An 18,989-nucleotide genomic window follows, 5' to 3' on the forward strand; every position below is an offset into this window, starting at 1 on the left:
GTAATAAAATTTTATTAGCTTTAGTAGTTTTAAAAATAGTTTTTAGCAGGTATTATGAGCGAATAGGAAGCGAGTGATAAGATGACTTTTAAAGCTTATGCTTAACTGCCTTATAAGCCTTTTAAGTTTACAGAGCCAACAGAATAGTTAAATTTGAGACTAGTGGCAAATATTGACCCTGATTAGTTGTATTATAGAGGAGATTTAGATTAGGCTTCTGCTGTTTTGAAAAATTTTGTAAACAGCCACATTCCAGAGGAAATGGATTACGAAATGTTTAATAAATTATTTAGACTATCATAATTAGCAATTGAATACTACTCTTAAGAGTAGGCTAATAGATAACAAGTAATAGATGACTAATACTTGAAATATAAATAGTTGTAGGAATAAGAAAAGAATTTAAATGAATTAAAGATAAAACACAATGAAAAGAAAGAAACTTATAAAGTAATAAAATAAAAATAGCTTTTTCAAAAATTTTAAATGAATTAAAATGTTTTTTATTTTAAATATAAGGAACAAATCAAGTAACTTAGCAAAAAGATCAAAGAAATGAAAAAAGAGGCAGAAAGAATTGGTAGTTACAAATGTGTTTATTGTTCTAAGGCATATAGAGATAAAGATGGATTAGATTCTCATGTAAAGAGAAGACATTTAGATATGCTTAATGAGATATAGGTAATATAAAATTATTTTTTTTAAGACATCAGCTTCAATTAATTATTAAAAACAATTATAATGTAAATTAAAGGAAACAAAGGACATGATTAAAGAGCGCTAAGACCCAATTTATTAGCTAAAAAAGAAGCAACAAGATGAAATTAGAGAATAAAACAAAATACAATTAGAAAGACTCTAAGAATTACAAAAGTAGCTTGAGCAGGCTAAGATAAACGAAGCCAAATTGGTAGAATAAATTACTAGTAAGCTTCAATAAGATTTTGATATGAAAATAAGCTAAGTTATTACATTACAAAACGAAGAAAAGTAAAAAGAAATAGAGAAATCTTCAAAAATTTTACAATAAAAGGAAGAGATTTAACAGAAAAATTAGATAAAAGAATAAGAGATAAACACTTATTTAGAAAAAATGAATCAAAATCTAGAGAATTTCTAAAAAAAGTAAATTTAATTTAATCAAATTCAGATAATTTACTTTTTTTTGATAAAAGCTTTTCAAAAATTTAAGAGTAGCAAGAAAAAATGACCAAATAGCAAGAAGAATACACTAAATAATTAGATAAAATTTCACAAAATTAAGAAGAGTTAAAAAAATCATCACTTTAACAATCAGCTCTTGTAATAAAAAATATTTTTATATTTATAATTAAATTTTAATTGAAAAATATTATTTATATTTATTAAGATTAAAGAATAACAAAGTATGTACGTTGGTAATATTGTATCTAACAAAACTGTACCTTTGCCTATCAATACAAAATAAAATTCGAAATAAGGTTTAATTTTTTTTAAATAAAAATAATATTTACTCATATTTTTTTATATTCAGAACAATTTCCTGTATAAGCTCATCCAACAGCTGATTTTTAAAATGCCACTAAATAGCCTAAAACTTTCTTTAACCAAGAAGAAGAAGATTCCTTTTTAAATAACAACAGCTCAGTTATTGACGACTAATAAATAAGAGAATTTAAAGGTTTGAACCCAAAATCAGGATTTTTATAAGCAAAGGTAATCCACATAGGAGATTTAGAAGATGATTTTGATAGCGAAGACGAAAACAGAAAGTCATATTTAAAATAAAAATAAGAAAGTGAGATTAGAAATCAGATCTAGCAAGAGTTAAAAAGTAAGTATTTGAACTATGAATAAATTATTTAATGAAAAATTAATTAACAAATTATTTTAAAAATTTTTGATTGAAAATAGATGACAAATAAGACTAGAGTAAAGTTAATCCTAAATCTTAGACTTACATTTACCAAGATCCTTCGAACATGAGCATTGAAAATAATAACAAAAATTAAAATGGAGTTAAAAGTTTAAGCACAATACAGGATTAAGATTTGTTTGGTTTATAAAGAATGAGCTAAACTTAAATAGACGACGATAAATAAAAGCTTAAAAATATGAATAATACTAAAACAGTTTCAAAGAAATAAATAGAAGAGTAGAATAAAATTGATGAATCTGAAGAGAAATTATACTTTTAGAGTGAAAGCAACAATACTCAAGAAACTCCTAGATAGCCAAATGTTTTGTCTAACTAAATGAGTTTCGGAGCTAAAGGGCTTGAAGTTGGTTCCGAATAAAATCTAGGAAGAAAGAGCATGTTCAGCAGCTAAAAAGGGAAAAAATTAGATGAATTGCATATTTCAGAATAACCTAGCAAAGAACAATAAAAAAGTCTTGCTAATTCTGAAAGAGAGTAAAATGATAAAAAAGATAAAAAAGAAAATAAAAATAAAGGAGACAAAAAAGACTCTTTTAGCATCAGTGATGAAGAAATTAATTCAAGTTCAAGCAGTTTATCAGATATTTCAGCAAGGATGAAAGACAACTATAAAAAAAAGAACAAAAATTCAAATCATTCATCAAAAAAATCAATTGGAAATGTAAAAGACATACCTTCTCCTCATCCTAAGGATGATAAGGACAGCAAATCCAAGCAAATATTAAAGAAAAGTTCAAACTAATTTGAAGAGGATTCAAAAAACACTAGCAAAAATTAAATAGAGGACGATAAAAGAAAAAAAAGCTAGGAAGTTAATCAAAATAGCTAAAATAATTCATTTGGAATATTTAAAAAAGATTTAAATGAAGCTAAGGGTTAGCTAAATATTTCAGATAATTAAAAGCTAAAAGAAAACAATGCCAATAAAGAAGAAGAACCAAATAATAAACCAAAAGAAGAAAATGTTAAAACAAAAGAATCAGAAGAGTCTTCCTTCTTGAGAAGAGGCTCTAAAGATTCATTTACAAACCTGTAATAGTCTCCCAGAGAATCCAAGAATCAAATATCATAAAAAGATACTTCAAATGATTAAAAATAATCTTTCTCACTGCCTCTAATGCAACCTCCTCCTGATCTAGCTAGCCATTAATAAGATTCAATTTTTGATAAAATTTAAAAAACAGATTCAATACCTACATAGTTAGGTTAAAAGTAGCAAAGTGATTAAGAAATAAAGGGAAAAAAATTAAGTAAATTCGGATAAAGATCATTAGATACAGAACAACAAAATAAATCCTAAACATCATTAAATAAGATAGACTCAAATGAGTCAGAAAAGAATAAAGATTTATCAGATTTACAATAAAAAAAAGAATTAGATAAATCTGATGATAAAAATAAGTTGACTACCCTTTAAACTGATAACAAATAAATAGAAGAAAAGTAAGATAAATAAGCCTCATTATCATAAAACTAACCATAGTAATAATAAAACGATCTTTTGAAAAATTAAAATGAATAAAAACAAGATAATTAGAAGAAATTGAAGTCTCAAAAATCTAATAAAATCGAAGAAGAAAACAAATAAAATTAAACTGATAGAAAGATAAATGAACCAGATAAAAATATTAAAAATGAAGATGAAACTAAAAGTAAGGCAACTGAAGCTAATAAAAACAATTAAAATGAAACTGATAAAAAATCAGAATCTCATTCTTTAGCTAAAAAGAAGTCTGTTGAAGAGGAGAAAAAATAAGACTAATTAAAAACATAGGAGTAAAACAAATTTTAGATATAATCTTTGAAAAAAGCTGATGATTCAACTTTTGATTTTTACAAAGACTCACCTAGATAAGAATAATAATTAACAGCGACTGAGTAGAATTATTCAGTAGAAAATTAACTTCTTTCAGTGAACAATAATAGTGATGAAGATAAAAATAAAAAATAGCATCCCACCACTATTGGAAGGCACCAAATCAAGCACGAAGAAAAAAAAGCAGAAGCAACTGGTTTCAAGCCTTTCGTTAATTCTGAGATCGATGAAATCCGTAAAGAATTAAGCTCTAAATAAAAAAATAAAATTGACAAGTTAGAGAAAAAATATGGGGAATTCTCAGATGATGACGATGAAATAGAAAGGGAATTAGAAGACTCAAAAGAGAAGCAAAAAAATAAAAATAAATTAGCAGGAGCATTTGAAGAAATAGATGATGATGATTTTTGAAAAAAAATAATTTTTTTTTTTTTTAATTAAAGTTAAAAATTATCAATGTTTATTTTAACTATTTTATGTTAATTTGAGATTAAATATTTATTTATATTATCTAATTTGGATGGATTGCTTATTATCAATCCTTAAATTTCAAAATTCAAATAAAATTACTGATTAATTAAGATTTTAATCTAATAAAACTGACTAATATTTGAAAGAGCAGTAATAAATTACTAATATCTATTTTTAATGTAAAAAATAATTTGAAAGAAAAATGTATATTAACGAATAATAATATATGTAAACAATGAGTAATTAATTACAAACAATTAATTAAAATTATAAAAATTAATGAATTTTATTAATTTTAATTGTATATTTATATGTTCTGTATGCAGTAGTCATATAAAAATAAGTAAGTTTTATCATAATTTTATTATTTTTGCAATTTAAGTAAATTAATTAATATAAATATTAGATAGATACTTTTAAAATGTAAAAAAAATACATTTAATAATTTATAAGAATTATTGAGTAAGCTAAAAATGATAAAATGATAATCGGTTTATATATTTTCTGATAATATTATGTAAAGGTTATTAGTATATAAACAATATAAATTTAGAGTAATTATATATAAACTATTTTTGTTTTTAACATAAGTAAATATATTTGCATAAATGCTTTCACTTTTTTTTTGAGTTTGTTTTTAACTGCAAAATTCTTATGCAAGATTTGATAGAAATTAATTAATTGGTTTGTTAAATATAGTTTAACATTAAATGCGCATAAATATTATAATTTAAAGTATTTGATTTAGAATAACTTTAAGTTTAATTGATATTAGAAATCATAATGAATAAAAATCTAATAAGCGTCAATTCTTATTAAAATGAAAAGACATCCAATAATCCTTGCAGTAATGTGGAGTCTTAGTTAGATTTTGTTAAAATTACAAGTAAAAACGGTGATTAATATAATATATAATAATATAATTAACAAAAAAATGGATTTGGCATATTTTAAAGTAAGAATCCTCAAGAAAGCTATGAAGGTAAATAAGATTTCTACAAATTAAATTATATTATTTATTTATTTTAAATTCATTAAAGGATAGTGGCTTAATAACATGAAACATGGTAAAGGCAAGTTTATAAGTGAACATGGAATCATTTATGAAGGTATATGGAGTAATAATAAATCTAATGGGTACGGAACTCTATAAATTCCTGATAATTTCTATGAAAGAAACGACTACTCCTAAAAATAACTTTTAATTGAGAGCTTTAAAATATTAACTAAAAGCTTGAATAATTAATTCTAAAAAGATGGAGAGCTTTTAAATTATCGTGGAGGCTGGAAGGAAGGTAATTAATTTATAAATAATATATTTATTAAATACTAGAGATTAAAAAAAATTAGATTTGATAAATAAGCTTATAATAATAATGTATTAATAAAGGTAAAATGGATTCATTAGGGATAGCAATATTCTGTAATGGAGATAGGTATGAAGGTGATTTTTAAGAAGGTTTGAGACATGGAAAAGGAGAATATACATTCAAGGATGGCAAAAAATATATAGGAAACTGGTATAATGACTTGTTTGATGGACAGGGAGTTCTATCAAATTGCAATATAATACTTTATTAAGGAGTAATCTATCTATAATTAATTATTTTTCTTTTGCTAAAATTTCTTCATTTTTTAAGAGTTTATCATTTATTTATAATATTTTACTTATCTTTTATAGATGTGGAAATTCGGTTAAATGAATGGGATTGGAAAAGAATTTTATTTGGATGGAAGCTACTTTTTTGGTAATTTCTTCTAAAATTTAAAAGAAGGAGCTGGAAAGCTGTTTGGGAAGAATAAAGAAGTGTTTGAAAGCGTTTGGAAATAAGGAGTTCCTGATAAGATATGCAAAATTACATATGACGATGGTTCAGTCTATGAGGGTGAACAGAAAGATTATTTAAAACATGGAAATGGAAAAATCCTTTATTAAAATAACGAACTTTATCTTGGAGAAGTTAAAAAATTCTTATTTTGAAGAAAAAAAAATTAATTGATTTTATTTTTTAAAATTAAAAAAATAGTTTTTCTAAGATAAAAAACATGGTAAAGGGATATATAAATATTTTAATGGGGCAACTTATGAAGGAGATTGGTAAAATGATAAGATAGAAGGGATAGGATTTTATATTTTTGAAAATAGAGAGAGATATGAAGGGAGGTGGTAAAGCAACAAACCAAATGGTAGAGGAAAGTATTATTATGAAAATGGTGATTTATATGATGGAGTAAATATTCTTAAATGATAAATATTACATTAAATGCTATTATTTTCTTTGATATTTGATATATTCTAAAAAATTTTAGTTTTGGCAAAGAGGAAAATAAAATGGAAAAGGTATCTACAAATATGCAAATGGCTCGATTTATGAGGGATTATGGAAGGACGGAGAAAAGCATGGTTATGGAATATTAATCAATCAGTAAAAGGTTTACTAAGGAGATTGGATAAAAAATGAATTAGTCAAGGGTATATTAGTAGATAAAATCACAAAAGAAGTTTACAATGGATAATTCAAAGAGAATAGTGTAATTTATTTTTTTTTTCTGTAATATTTTTTCCTAAAAAGCATAAAAATAGTTTACAAATTGCTTTAATTTAATTAATTATTTAAACACTGATGGAATTTGTGGTGATAAATATTAAAAAATTATCTTTAGAGATTACATAAATTTTGCTTGTTTGTACTATAAACATAAGCAGTTTACTTTTAATTAACATATTTAAAGAAAAGACATGGCTATGGTGAGTAAACATATATAAATGGTGATAAATATCATGGAAATTGGGAGAATGACAAAAAGAGAGGAAGGGGCACATACATCTTCTCAAATGGAGATTCAGTGGAAGGAGTATGGGAAAATGATGAAAAAACAGGAAAAGATACTTATAAATATAAATCAAACAGCACTTATTCTACTAGTATATGTGAAGTAAAAAATACCAATTTATTTATTTATTTACTTATTTACTTCTTAATTAAATTCAATCAGGAAGAGAGAAAAAAATCAAAGCTATTTGAAAGTAAATTGGGATAGTCTATAAAAAATTATGAAAGTTAAGGTGAGACTGAGTATTAAACCAAGAGACTTTCATAGTAGTCAATAATTATTGAAGATGATTCAAATGCAACAAAAAAAAGTAGGTTGCTCAATTCTTGTGACTAATACTAATCAAGATATCTCTCTAACTCAGAAGTTAAGCATTAGAATACTGATAATACAACTAAGCAAGAAGAGAGTAAAGAAGAGTATGAACCTTGTTAACAATTTGATGCAAATGAGTTCAATTTTGATTTATAAAAAAGTGAAATTGGAATTGAAGATTTTCTAGAATTAAATAAATACTTAGATAAAATGACTTTGGATTTAATGAGTTTGTAAGAATACAATTCAATAAATAAACAGGAAGTATGATAAATTTGTAAAAGTAATTAAAAACCTCAATCGCCTATTTTAAATTTAAAATTAAATTGTTTATGAAGATAATTAGTTGGCTTTTTAATTAGTATCAATCAATTCCTTTTTATTTATATGTTAACTTTTTTCGATTTTGGCTTTGTAAAAATATTAATTTTAGCAAACAAATTGCAAGTTTGGCGCAATTATTTTATTTAACTCTTTACAAAAACTTATTACCTGGTAAATATCTATAATTGTGTAAAATTGATTGTAAAAATTATAAATATTTTGAAACCTGTTCAAAGCCAATCCTTTTTAATAAGATTAATTTATTTCAGCCCTTTTGCCAAATATTTATATTTAAAAAAACTCTTTATGCAGCTTAGAAATCTAGATAAATCATCTAGTTATAAACACTTATAATAATCAAACATTATTAAAATTGTATAGAATTTTTTGATAAAAAAGTATTAGTTGACAAGAAATTATAATAATTAGCATAAATAACATAGAATCAAATAAAAATTATCACATAGCAAATGAGCACTTTTAATTAATTTATTTAAAATGATGATACTTACACAGATCTTTACACTCCCTTGCTTTATTTAGAGAAGGGAATGAAAAGAGGTAAGGAGTAATTTAGAGATTTTAACAGAGCCATAAAGTAAACCTCAAGGAAGGCTAATGAATTAGGTTAAAAGGTGTAAAGTTAAACTGAGATTATAAAGCAAGCCATGAACAAGTTTGTTGGTGATATGAATACAATAAATTCAATAGGAAAAACAATTAATCAAAAACTAGGTGAATTACAGAGTAAAGTTTCTGGCTCAAAAAAATTAGAAAGTACATAATTGTCAAAAAATCAGTCAAGTTAACCCTCAAATTAATAAAATAATGATAATGAAGATGCTAAAGATAAAAAATCAGATGAAAATGATGATCTTAAGCAACTAAATTTAAAATAAACATACTCCTCACCTAATCCTCAAAATTAAATATCTTTGAAAATAAAATGAAGACTAATATGGTACAAATTAAAAATATAACATGAATTTATTGCATCTTAGAGAGATGAGAAACTATTAAGGAGCAATTAATCATTACTAAATATAATCATCCATCTATTCTAAATTTTTAATTGATAAAAAACATAAATTAAAATAGATTAATTCCTTAAAAACAAATTAAAATGAAAAACTATAATACTAATTTTGAATATATAAAACCTTTATTATTGTAGAACGAATTCTACCTTGCTTGCTTACTTTTATTTATTGTTTCTATATTACTCTTTTATAGATATCCTACTGTAATTTTAAATAAATAAATGGATCAATTTAATCTTTATTAAATCTTTTCTTATTGATGATGAATTCTTATTAAAAAAATTTTATGATAATTATTCTTTCTCTCATCAATAAGCCAAATAAATCAGAAAAATTTATTTTAAAAGTCAACACCTTAAATAAAACTCTATAATATGATATTTCATCTAAGAAAAAATTATCAACCAATTAAATGATATTTTTATATAAACCTAAAATATAATAAATTAAAAATAGCTTAAATATTTTAGCTGATAATAATTTTATGCAAAAAATAAACAAATTGATCATTTGACCATGAGTTTTTATATATCCTAAATAAATTTAAATTATTAAAAATAGTTATAAAATATTACATTTATTTTTTGCATGATGGTTTCATTTTATATGTTTAAATTAATTTTATCAATTTCATAGAAATAAATAATATTTATTTTTTTACAGTGATATTTCCTCTTAACCACTAATATCCCCTCTTATTTTTGGATTTATTTTATTTTTAAATTTTACGTAAAAAATTAAAATTTAAATTGACCTAAATACATACTAAAAAATTTGGCATACTTAAAGTAATGTAAAAATCCAAAAATAATAAAAATAATTTTTGATATTTCATTATTTGATTTGATTGGATTAGATTAGATTGAATATAATAAATAGAATAAATATATTTTTTTTCTGTGATGAGTTAGCTTTATTCGAAAGCTTATAATTAATATTTATTTACACTACATCAACAATATCCACAAATTAATTAATTTTAGTTAAATCTATTAAATTAATTTATATATAAAATGAGTGCTTTAAAAGCTAAAAATATTATATAAGAAATAACTCCTATCAAAACAAAATTCGAAATTATTTAGTAGAGTGCTCCTGAAGATTCTAAGCGTATTTTTAGGGTAAAAAGAGCAGTAAGTACTTAAAAGATTCCTAAATAACTTTAAAATAGCTTTTACCTGTTAGATCAACAATTTGTTGAATCTGCTAATGAAAATTAATATTCAACTGAGCGAACGGCTTCAAAGAGATAAATTAGTGTGACAGATTTCCAAAGCTTAGTCTAAAATGGGGTTTCTAGCTAAAACAGTGAAGGGAGACTTAGGACTTCACCTAAAAGATCTATATAAAAGATAGTATTGTAAACAATTTTTAAATCGGTGCAACTATAATTGATAAGATTATTTATGGTTAATTAGAAAAAAGAAAAGAGCATTTACTTTGGACGGCAATAAAAACATATACAGCTAAATAGACAAAGATGAAAGTTAAATTCAAGAATAAAGCAAAAAGATGCCTCACTTAAGATCTACAAGTGCTTTTGATAAAAAGAATACAGCGTTTTAAAAATATTTAAAAAACATGTAAATTATTGAAGATGCAGAAAATAAAAAAAATGCTCTACCATTAACTTCTGAGTAACAATTTCAAGAAGAAATGAAAAAGTTTTAATTCTTTCTTAACTCTGAAAGGCTAGTTTAAGATAAAAACATATATGAAGAATACGAAAGTAATATATATTTTAATTTGGATTATGAGATAAGTATTGTATTCAACTAAATTTGGATGCAGAGAGGCTTATTTTTGTTTTAAGTTAAAATACAATTAATTTATGATTTACAACAAAAAATTAATTAATTATTTTTTTTCTTTTTAACGGTAATATAAATCTATATAATTTTAATTAACATATATCAATCAGCTTTAGGATTAAATGAGAAATTAAAGATTGAATCATGTGCTGGCATGAATAAATTGGTTAAATTAAAAGTCAGAGGAAGTAAGTTTCCAATAAGATTTACTGTTTATACTAACGGAGGTTACTATACAATTTACTTTAAAGATTCTTACCCTTCAACAGAACTTTGTAATCACAATTGCGACTATGAAATCAATTAATAGTAAAAGTTTATCAATTTATACGATAAACGTTCTTCAAATAAAGAAATAAAATATATATTTTGCAACATAACCTTCTAGACTTATTGCTTTATTGAAATAAATGCAATAGAAACTGCTCAAATCAAGTCAGTTTATAGTGCCTCAAATAATATTTTAGAAGCCCTAAAAAAATTCAAACAAGAAAAATTAAAAAAGGAAAAAAAAGTTATGAATTCAGAGGAATATCATGATTTTATGATGGAAATTGGTAAAATCATTACTAAAATTTAAATAACTTCTTATATTGATTAAAATAATAAACAGAGGCTATTAAACTAAGAAGAAAGCTCAAATTTCAAAAGATGTTTCCAAATGCCTTGGATCACATGAAACTAAATAAAAAAGATCTTGACATGTTTAGGTGGAAAAAGGATGAAATTTTAGAAAAAAATGTAATTAATTATATGAAATTGCTATTGAGCATTAATGATTTATACATTATAATTAAGAGAGAAGTTAGATTATAAAGAACAGAATAAGCTATTGAAAAGAAAGATATTCTATTTGAAGAGAGATAGTAGTTTAGAGAACAGTGGTTGCTGAAAAATGATATGAAAAGAATTTAGAGAATAAAAGAACATAAGTAGTACATTTTAAGTGAATGGATAAAATTAATAAATTTTTTAAATTTTGTAACAATAATTAAAAACGCTCATATTACTGCAAAGATAGTCAGAATATTCTCAAAATCTATGGAAAATAAAATTCATAAATTTCTTAAATAAGGTTTCTAAAATTTTTAATAAATCTCAGTTTAAGAAAGACATAAAATAAATGCTAAAATGTAAATCTAATTTTAACAATAAAGTAATTCATATAAATTTTTCCTTTAATAGGTCTTTGATCATGTTTACAAAGTCAATAAAGAAAAAAGTTAAAGCCAAAGCTGGCCTTTTCATAAAAAAAGTGTTGACTTAAGTAAATCAATAAAATACTCTCAAACAGAAAATACTGCAAACTATATAGAAAGGTATATATCTCTATCATCTATTTTTTTTAAGTTTTATTAAATATTTTAAAAATAAAATTTGCATTCTTTATTTTTATTAATATGAATACAGTTACTATGATATAAACATTTTTAAGAAATTACATGTTTGTTCCAAGATAATTTATCCTAAAGAAGCTCTGGGATGAAATTATCAACGAACTCACTTTTACAGATAAAAGAAGGAAAAATGTACTTGGAGAATTCATTTCAGACAATATAAATCCTTTTACTTTAGACAAATATATACATTTTTACGAAATTAAAGAACCTAAAAAATGCACTTACACATAACTGGTGAACTAAATAGACGAGTAATTATTTATTTATTTTATAATAATTAAATGTAAAAATAAATAATTTTATGATTGTTGATTTTATAAAAATAGAGATCTAAAAATAAAATTACTTAAAGAGTTTAGAAAAATGGTATCTTAAATGATTGTTAAGTCTTAAAATGCACAAACAGAAGAAAAAGATGACACAACTGAATTAAAAAATAAAAGTAAAGCTAAATCGTAAATTAAGGTAAAAAGAAGAAAAAAAGCTAAAACAATAACTAGAAAGAGGGAGCTAACTTAAATTGAAGAATCTCCTTAGACTCAATCTGGACATTTCAATAATTAGCTTAATAATAAAAACAGATCTAATTCAAAAATAATTGATGAAATTAAGGGTTAAGATTCAATTACTTGCAAGAAGTCAAATTCAAATAATTTTAACAATGTTAACAATAATAAATAAAATAACAATAACGCATTAAATGAAATAAATGAGTAAATGTCTACCTCATCAATAAGTATTTAAGAAACGCCTAATATGCAAAGCATTATTCAGTAAGATCAAAGTTAATTAGAAGACTTTTTTTTAAATATAAGGAAATAAAGTTCTTCTAGTGTCTAGCTAAATATTCAATAACAATAGTAATAGGAAGATTTCCAGTAAAAAGCATTAGAGATTTAGCGTTTTAATAGAAAGTTTATTTAACCTTAAACTTATTAAGAAAAAAAGAAATTAGAATATAATATGATAACCTTTTCTGGCTTCTGTAAAAAGCTAAAATATTCTCTCCTTTAAAAAATTTTTAAAGAAATGGAAAGGATAAGAGTAGAAAATAAATGGGAACTTTGAAAAAGGGATCTACTTAAACATCAACTATAATCATCTTTTTATGTAAATAAATTAAAAATAAAGCCAAAAAACCAAATTAAAATAAAATTATTTCAATTAAAATATCAACTTTCATTCTTTATTTCTTTAAATGTGTTTCTTAATAGCAAAATAGATTTTAAAGATTTAAAAAATAATAATAAATTTAGGAATTATTAATAAAATATCATTTTAAAACATGTAAAACTATATTCGATTTTATATTGTATTTTAGTTTCTTAGCAATAATTTATTCGGTCTAAGTTCATTTTTACATGTGTTTATTCTTTTTTAAGATCAGTAAACTTTCAAATTTTAAGAGATAATTTATCAATTATATTTTTTTGTAAATAGATAGAAATGCTAACTAATAATGAATATCTAGATTATTACAAAAAGGCATTTTAATAACAAGAAATTTCATAATAACTTAAAGCTAGAATAGAAAAATTTTTAATTTATCGTATACAAAAAAAAGATTTTTAATTTTGATATAGATTTATTTATTCTTTTGAAATAAAATAGAAAATTAATAAATTAATCAAAAAATATATAGTATTCAAGATATCGCTGCTTTCTATGTTAATTTTTGAGTACTTTAAATTAAAATACTGAAATATTCTGAAAGAACAATTCTTGAATTTGGCAGAAAAAGTAGAAGTTGAAAAACAAAAAGAAATGCTTTATTGTTAATTAAATCTAATTAATTTTCTTGATTATTGCTTTTAGAATTTAAGATTTTTTTTTGTTAAGATAGATTTTTAGATTAAATTTGTGTTTATAATTGAATTTATTTTGTCAGCAGGCAAGCACTCCAAATATTAATAAAAAAATAAATAAATTTTTAGGTTATTTACTTATTTAAGATTTTTGATAATTAAAAACATCAAAAAATTATAAAGTTAAGCATTTAAAGATAATCTTATAATCTGCTGTATATTTATGGATAGCTTAGAAGTTCCAAAGGATACAAAAAAAGAAGAAAAGCACTTTATTTCTCGTGAGAATTCTCCGAATAGCAAAGCTTCTAATTCTTAAAATGCAGAAAACACAAATCCCATAAGTTAGTTTAATGATGAAATTGTTTAAATGCTTGAAAAGCTTGACATGAAACACCTTTCTATCAACTCTTTAGACAAAGATGTTGAAGAGTTGAAACAAAAATATGCTACTATTCATGGGGAATAATTTTTAAAGAAGGCAAATACTGTGAGCAATGTTTTTATTTCAATCAAAAAGTTGATAGAACGCTGCTACAAACATATCTTCAAGATTTATAATCAGTCTTTAAGCGACTATGATATTCCTAAAAAGTAATATGTGTTAATGGAGATATAAGATTTCTTAGATTACAACAAGATTAGTCATAAAGTGAGTAATTAATTAGAAAATAAAATAAAATTGAGCATAATCACAGATTGCTAGATATTTATTTTCCTTTTATCTTAAATTCCCTCAATATACGTGACTTTCTTTGAGAAAGATTTCTTTCCCTACTTAGAAAACATTGAAATACTAGATGATGAGATAGATTTGCATCTCTGCAAAGAAGTAATTGTCAAAAAAATATCAGAATAGATGACCAGTATGATGTCAATAAATAGTGATTACATCATTTCAATCACAAATAATTACTTTGAAGTATTTATTGAATTGATGAATACAAAAATTGCTATTCTTTTTACAGAATGTAAAAGTTCTATGACTTCCTACATTAATGAATTTTAAAGTGCCACCGAAAAAGCAAATCTTTGTAATCGTTACGTAATCATCGGCTTGTTGAGAGAGCTTTCAAAAAGATGTAGAAATAAGATTACTTAAATCCTTTCTGAATCTCTCTTTGCTCTAATTGATCCTGAAGTTACCCAAAACTTTGTGTCATTCATCATTTAATCCAATGAATTATTTGATTTGAAGTATGAAAAAAATGTAATATTTTTATCTGAACAAATAAAACTTTATATTTTTTATAAATAGAAATGATTTTAATATTAAATTTTGTATAATGATAGTTTGATATTTCCAAATACTTTGAGTTTGATAATGATGCTTTAGGTTAGTAGTTTAATTAAAAGTAAGAAGAAAACGTGGCAAAACAGAACTTGTAGTAATAAATTTAAGATAAGCTTTAAAAAATAATGAAATAAAACGAGAAGCTAGTAATTTGCAATTGTGTAAGAAAAGATGGGCATCATGGTTTCTTCATCGAAAGAGAAGATGGTAAAAAATTTAATTTAAAAAAGGTTAAATTTAAGACATCAACAAATTAATTTTTTATTAGGTAAGCAATTCTTACTGCATAAGAACATAAAAGGAAAACTGATCTTGCTAAATGCTAAATATATGTCAGATGGTTGGATGAAAGAAGAATAAGATGAGTAATAAAAAACACTCAAATCATTTGATTAGTTAATTTAGTAGGTTAAAGAAAAAAAAGAAGGAGATTTTCTCCAAGAAAATGGAAAAAATCTTCCTCCACCAGACTTAAATAAATCAAGTCCATTATATATAAACTCTGCAGCAGGAGATTTAGGTAGCTCTCTAGGTTATTGTTTAGCTAACATCAACAAGTAAGTATTTTTTTATAATTCAAATGTTAAAAATATGATACTAAAATGATTTGAATTACTGATGATCTTCTTTGTAACAATTTTAATGAAGATATTTTTTTAATTTGAAGAAGTTGAAAATTAAAAAAATCTAAAAAGAATTTCTAATTTTTTTATTTTAATATATACAGATATTAAAGCACAACTGATTTCCTGAAAGATTTTGGTAAAATTGCTACTATTAATGGAAGCATTACTTATATTGTTCAAAAACTTCCAATTGTTGGAACCCTACTAATGATAGGCGGTTTAGGATTTTCAACATATTAACTGTATTAAAACAAAGTGGCCAACAGTAAAAGTAAAATGGGATAAATAGGTAAATACTATTTTTATTAATTTTTTAATTTACTAAAATTGAGTCCTTAAAATCTTAAATTTATAGATATGTCTTATAAATAATCAAACCATTAAAAATGTTCAAAAAAATCTACAGAAAATTATTAATTCTTTGAGAATTTGCAGCAGAAATTTAAATTTAAACATTGAAAGTGCTTTACTAAATTAAATATTTTATCTTAAAACTTATAAAAACTTAAAATATTTAAATCTTTTTTTATGAAATTAAAAAAATTATATTAATATTTTCAAAAAAATTTATTTTAAAAGGAAAAATGGCTCTTGGTACTGGATCAACAATAACAGCTTCATTTTCTGGTGCATTGATTGGTTAAGCAGTAATTCCAGTTCCTATATTAGGCGCTTTTATAGGAGGAGTTATTGGTGGAATAATTGGAGGTACGTCCAGTAATTATGCTATCCAAATGCTTAACAAGTCAAAATTCGATTTAATGATTTAAAAACTTGAAAAGAGTATTCACCCGTAAGGATATTGGGAATATTCTAGGGATATGCTAAATCGTTTAGGAATAACTAATAAATATTTCTAAAGCTCAATTCCAGAAACATTATAAACCACCAACAGTAACTAACTATTTTATAGATGAATTTATACAAAATTTTAATGTTTTTTTATAAAAAGTTGATAAGTAGGATTAATGGATGACAATGTGCTGCTATGGTATGTTAAGCACTTATTATTCTACTAAAGAATAAAAATAAAGAGAAAAGCTTCAGAAAAAACTGAAAAAATCAAACAATCAATAGGAATAACAAGAAATTCTTGAATAATTAGAGTATGCCAAAGAGTGGTTACCTGCGATATAAAATTCATAAATATGGCTTCTTGATAGAGATATACTAATTTTAAAATATTTAATATAGATAGAAGAGTTCATTAAAACTGTTATAAGTAGTGCTTGATGACTTTTAATTAAAATATAAAAAATTATGCATGCATAATTTACATTCTTAAATTATTTATTATTTATTGTAATATTATTCATTTCTTTTAAAGTTAATTAAAAAATTGCTTTTAAATTCTTATTAAAAAAAAATATCTTGATAATCTATTTCACAAAATTGAGATTTTTAAAAAATTTATAATATAAAAATTAAGGTAGCTTTAATTACAATAATAGAACAAAATAGTGAATAACAATATTTTATAATCTTAATTATTCTTTTTAAAGATTATTTACTTTAAATTACCATTTTTTTGATAACAATAAATATCAAAAAATGAAAGTTAGAATGATTATATACCATTTATTTATTGCTGGGCTTGTTTAAAACCAATAAATAACAGGAAGTACTCCTCAAACTTGTGCTAAAAATTTTAATTGCAGTGATAGTGATTGTGGAATGGCTGGTGTTATTAATAACTGGGTTTTTAATCCATCTATTGAATAATGCTAAGTAATTGATTGCAGCTAGCTAAATAATTATAATTCTTAAGTATCAGATTAATCTTGTGCTTCATGCAATACCTCAGGAACTCCATCCAGCAATTCTAATACTTAAGGAAATATATATTCAAATTTATAAAAAAACTCATGCGTTAGTGTGAATTGCTTAGAGTTATAGAATTCTTCTTAAATGACTTCAGCTTACTGTGAAATTTGTGCTGGAATTAACTCCACTGTTAATTCAGATAAGAAAACATGTACAAGTGTGGCTTCAATTGACAATAAAATTATTATTTTCTTACCTTTTATATTATTGTTAAGCATTCTAATTTGAAAAAATAAAAATCATTTATTCCTTTTATTGACTTAAACAAATATGCTAAAGTAATTTATGTTTTGTAAAAAATTAGTGTTAAATTAGTATTTTAAAAATATTCAACATAAATTTTATTTTAATATTAATATAAAGACATGATATTCAGAATATAATTTCATAAAAACATGAAGTAGCCATTTATTTACCTTTGTAAAAATTGTATGTAAAAAGTGTAAATAATATTAGTTTTGATTTTTTTGTTTACTTTTTTTTTTATTATTTACAATTTAAGAATAAAATAAATTAAACCTGCTTTCACTTAATATGGTTATTCTTGAATAATTATGTCACTAGTAGAAAATAAATATTTAGTAGAATAATTAATAGCATTATATAAATTTAAAGAGAATTTAAAATAATAAAAAAAGGCATCGAAATAAATAGGTTTCGACCCGAAACAAATAAAAAAAATAAAAAATGTTTTATAAAAAATTTAATTTTTTATGAAGAAATCTAAATTTTAATAAAACATAAACCTTTTTTTCATTCATTTTAAAAAATTAAATCAATGTAAAATGTTTGATAAAAAATTTATTTAGATTTCTTCATCAAAATATTAATCTTTCATTAATCATTTTTATTTTTTTCTTCTATCAGATTAGAAACCTGCTTCTAAATATTTTTTTTATTTCTTTTAAATTTTTTTTAATGATATATTTATTGTTTTACTAAATTTATATTTCCTACTAGAGAAATAATTTTTTGAGAATACTAATAATAAAAGTTTTAAATAATCAAAAAAATATCATTCACAATAAATCTTAGTATAGTTCTTGAAACGATTTTCATTTTTGAAGTTTTTTAATAGTAATTAATATCTGCAATAATATATCTTAATTTTTGTACTTTCAATTGCTTTACACAGCAAGTAGTTTTTTGAATAGTATTTGAGGATTTTATAGAATGATTACTATTGTTATACTGTTAGTAAGGCAGCGTTATTCAATCTTTTAATGATAATATTTAAAGGAAAATAAACGAAATTGATTAATTAATAAAACTTTTCTATATTAAAACTAAATATAATCTAGTAAAAATAGATAAATAAATTGAAAATAATTAATATACTTCAATATGTTTAATATATTAAATAGATAACTAGTGAAATTAAAAGGGCTATCAAATTAATTTCAAATATTGTTTTTATCATAATAACTTACTTGCGTTATAAAATTTAATCAAAAAAAGCGTGAAAAACAAATAAAGCACAAAATATTTAATTTTTAAATTCAAGCAAGAT

At 22.9% G+C, this 18,989-nt stretch overlaps 6 protein-coding genes across 6 annotated transcripts; all 6 read left to right on the forward strand. All coding sequences in view use genetic code 6, as the record gives it.

Moving 5' to 3' along the window:
• Nucleotides 1-54: 54 nt before the first annotated feature.
• TTHERM_00329850 (zinc finger, C2H2 type family protein) lies at nt 55-4,145 on the forward strand (the record flags this gene model as incomplete). The annotated part of the gene is made up of 7 exons (XM_001026550.2): nt 55-450; nt 520-681; nt 755-1,125; nt 1,176-1,302; nt 1,370-1,460; nt 1,514-1,813; nt 1,894-4,145. 7 exons carry the CDS (start codon nt 55-57, stop codon nt 4,143-4,145), a joined length of 3,699 nt encoding a protein of 1,232 aa, XP_001026550.2.
• A 759-nt stretch (nt 4,146-4,904) lies between these two features.
• TTHERM_00329860 (MORN motif protein) lies at nt 4,905-7,625 on the forward strand (the record flags this gene model as incomplete). Its single annotated transcript, XM_001026551.2, has 8 exons — nt 4,905-5,187; nt 5,246-5,500; nt 5,596-5,789; nt 5,887-6,165; nt 6,233-6,436; nt 6,516-6,737; nt 6,939-7,142; nt 7,203-7,625. Exons 1-8 carry the CDS (start codon nt 4,989-4,991, stop codon nt 7,623-7,625), a joined length of 1,980 nt encoding a protein of 659 aa, XP_001026551.2. The 5' UTR covers nt 4,905-4,988.
• A 524-nt stretch (nt 7,626-8,149) lies between these two features.
• On the forward strand, nt 8,150-8,629 carry TTHERM_000329869 (hypothetical protein; the record flags this gene model as incomplete). The annotated part of the gene is made up of 1 exon (XM_012800692.1): nt 8,150-8,629. The coding sequence occupies one exon, from the start codon at nt 8,150-8,152 to the stop codon at nt 8,627-8,629; it is 480 nt and encodes a 159-aa protein (XP_012656146.1).
• Nucleotides 8,630-9,732: 1,103 nt separating this feature from the next.
• On the forward strand, nt 9,733-12,998 carry TTHERM_00329870 (hypothetical protein; the record flags this gene model as incomplete). The annotated part of the gene is made up of 8 exons (XM_001026552.2): nt 9,733-10,079; nt 10,138-10,448; nt 10,641-11,087; nt 11,144-11,271; nt 11,329-11,663; nt 11,716-11,849; nt 11,941-12,181; nt 12,257-12,998. 8 exons carry the CDS (start codon nt 9,733-9,735, stop codon nt 12,996-12,998), a joined length of 2,685 nt encoding a protein of 894 aa, XP_001026552.2.
• Nucleotides 12,999-13,958: 960 nt separating this feature from the next.
• TTHERM_000329879 (transmembrane protein, putative) lies at nt 13,959-16,888 on the forward strand (the record flags this gene model as incomplete). The annotated part of the gene is made up of 6 exons (XM_012800693.1): nt 13,959-14,945; nt 15,029-15,236; nt 15,298-15,586; nt 15,757-15,944; nt 16,235-16,549; nt 16,608-16,888. The coding sequence occupies 6 exons, from the start codon at nt 13,959-13,961 to the stop codon at nt 16,886-16,888; spliced, it is 2,268 nt and encodes a 755-aa protein (XP_012656147.1).
• Nucleotides 16,889-17,206: 318 nt separating this feature from the next.
• On the forward strand, nt 17,207-17,707 carry TTHERM_00329880 (cell surface immobilization antigen; the record flags this gene model as incomplete). Its single annotated transcript, XM_001026553.2, has 1 exon — nt 17,207-17,707. The coding sequence occupies one exon, from the start codon at nt 17,207-17,209 to the stop codon at nt 17,705-17,707; it is 501 nt and encodes a 166-aa protein (XP_001026553.2).
• Between the last annotated feature and the right edge of the window lie 1,282 nt (nt 17,708-18,989).

This window comes from Tetrahymena thermophila (genome assembly GCF_000189635.1).
Source record: "Tetrahymena thermophila SB210 genomic scaffold scf_8254010, whole genome shotgun sequence".
Taxonomy (NCBI): domain Eukaryota; phylum Ciliophora; class Oligohymenophorea; order Hymenostomatida; family Tetrahymenidae; genus Tetrahymena; species Tetrahymena thermophila.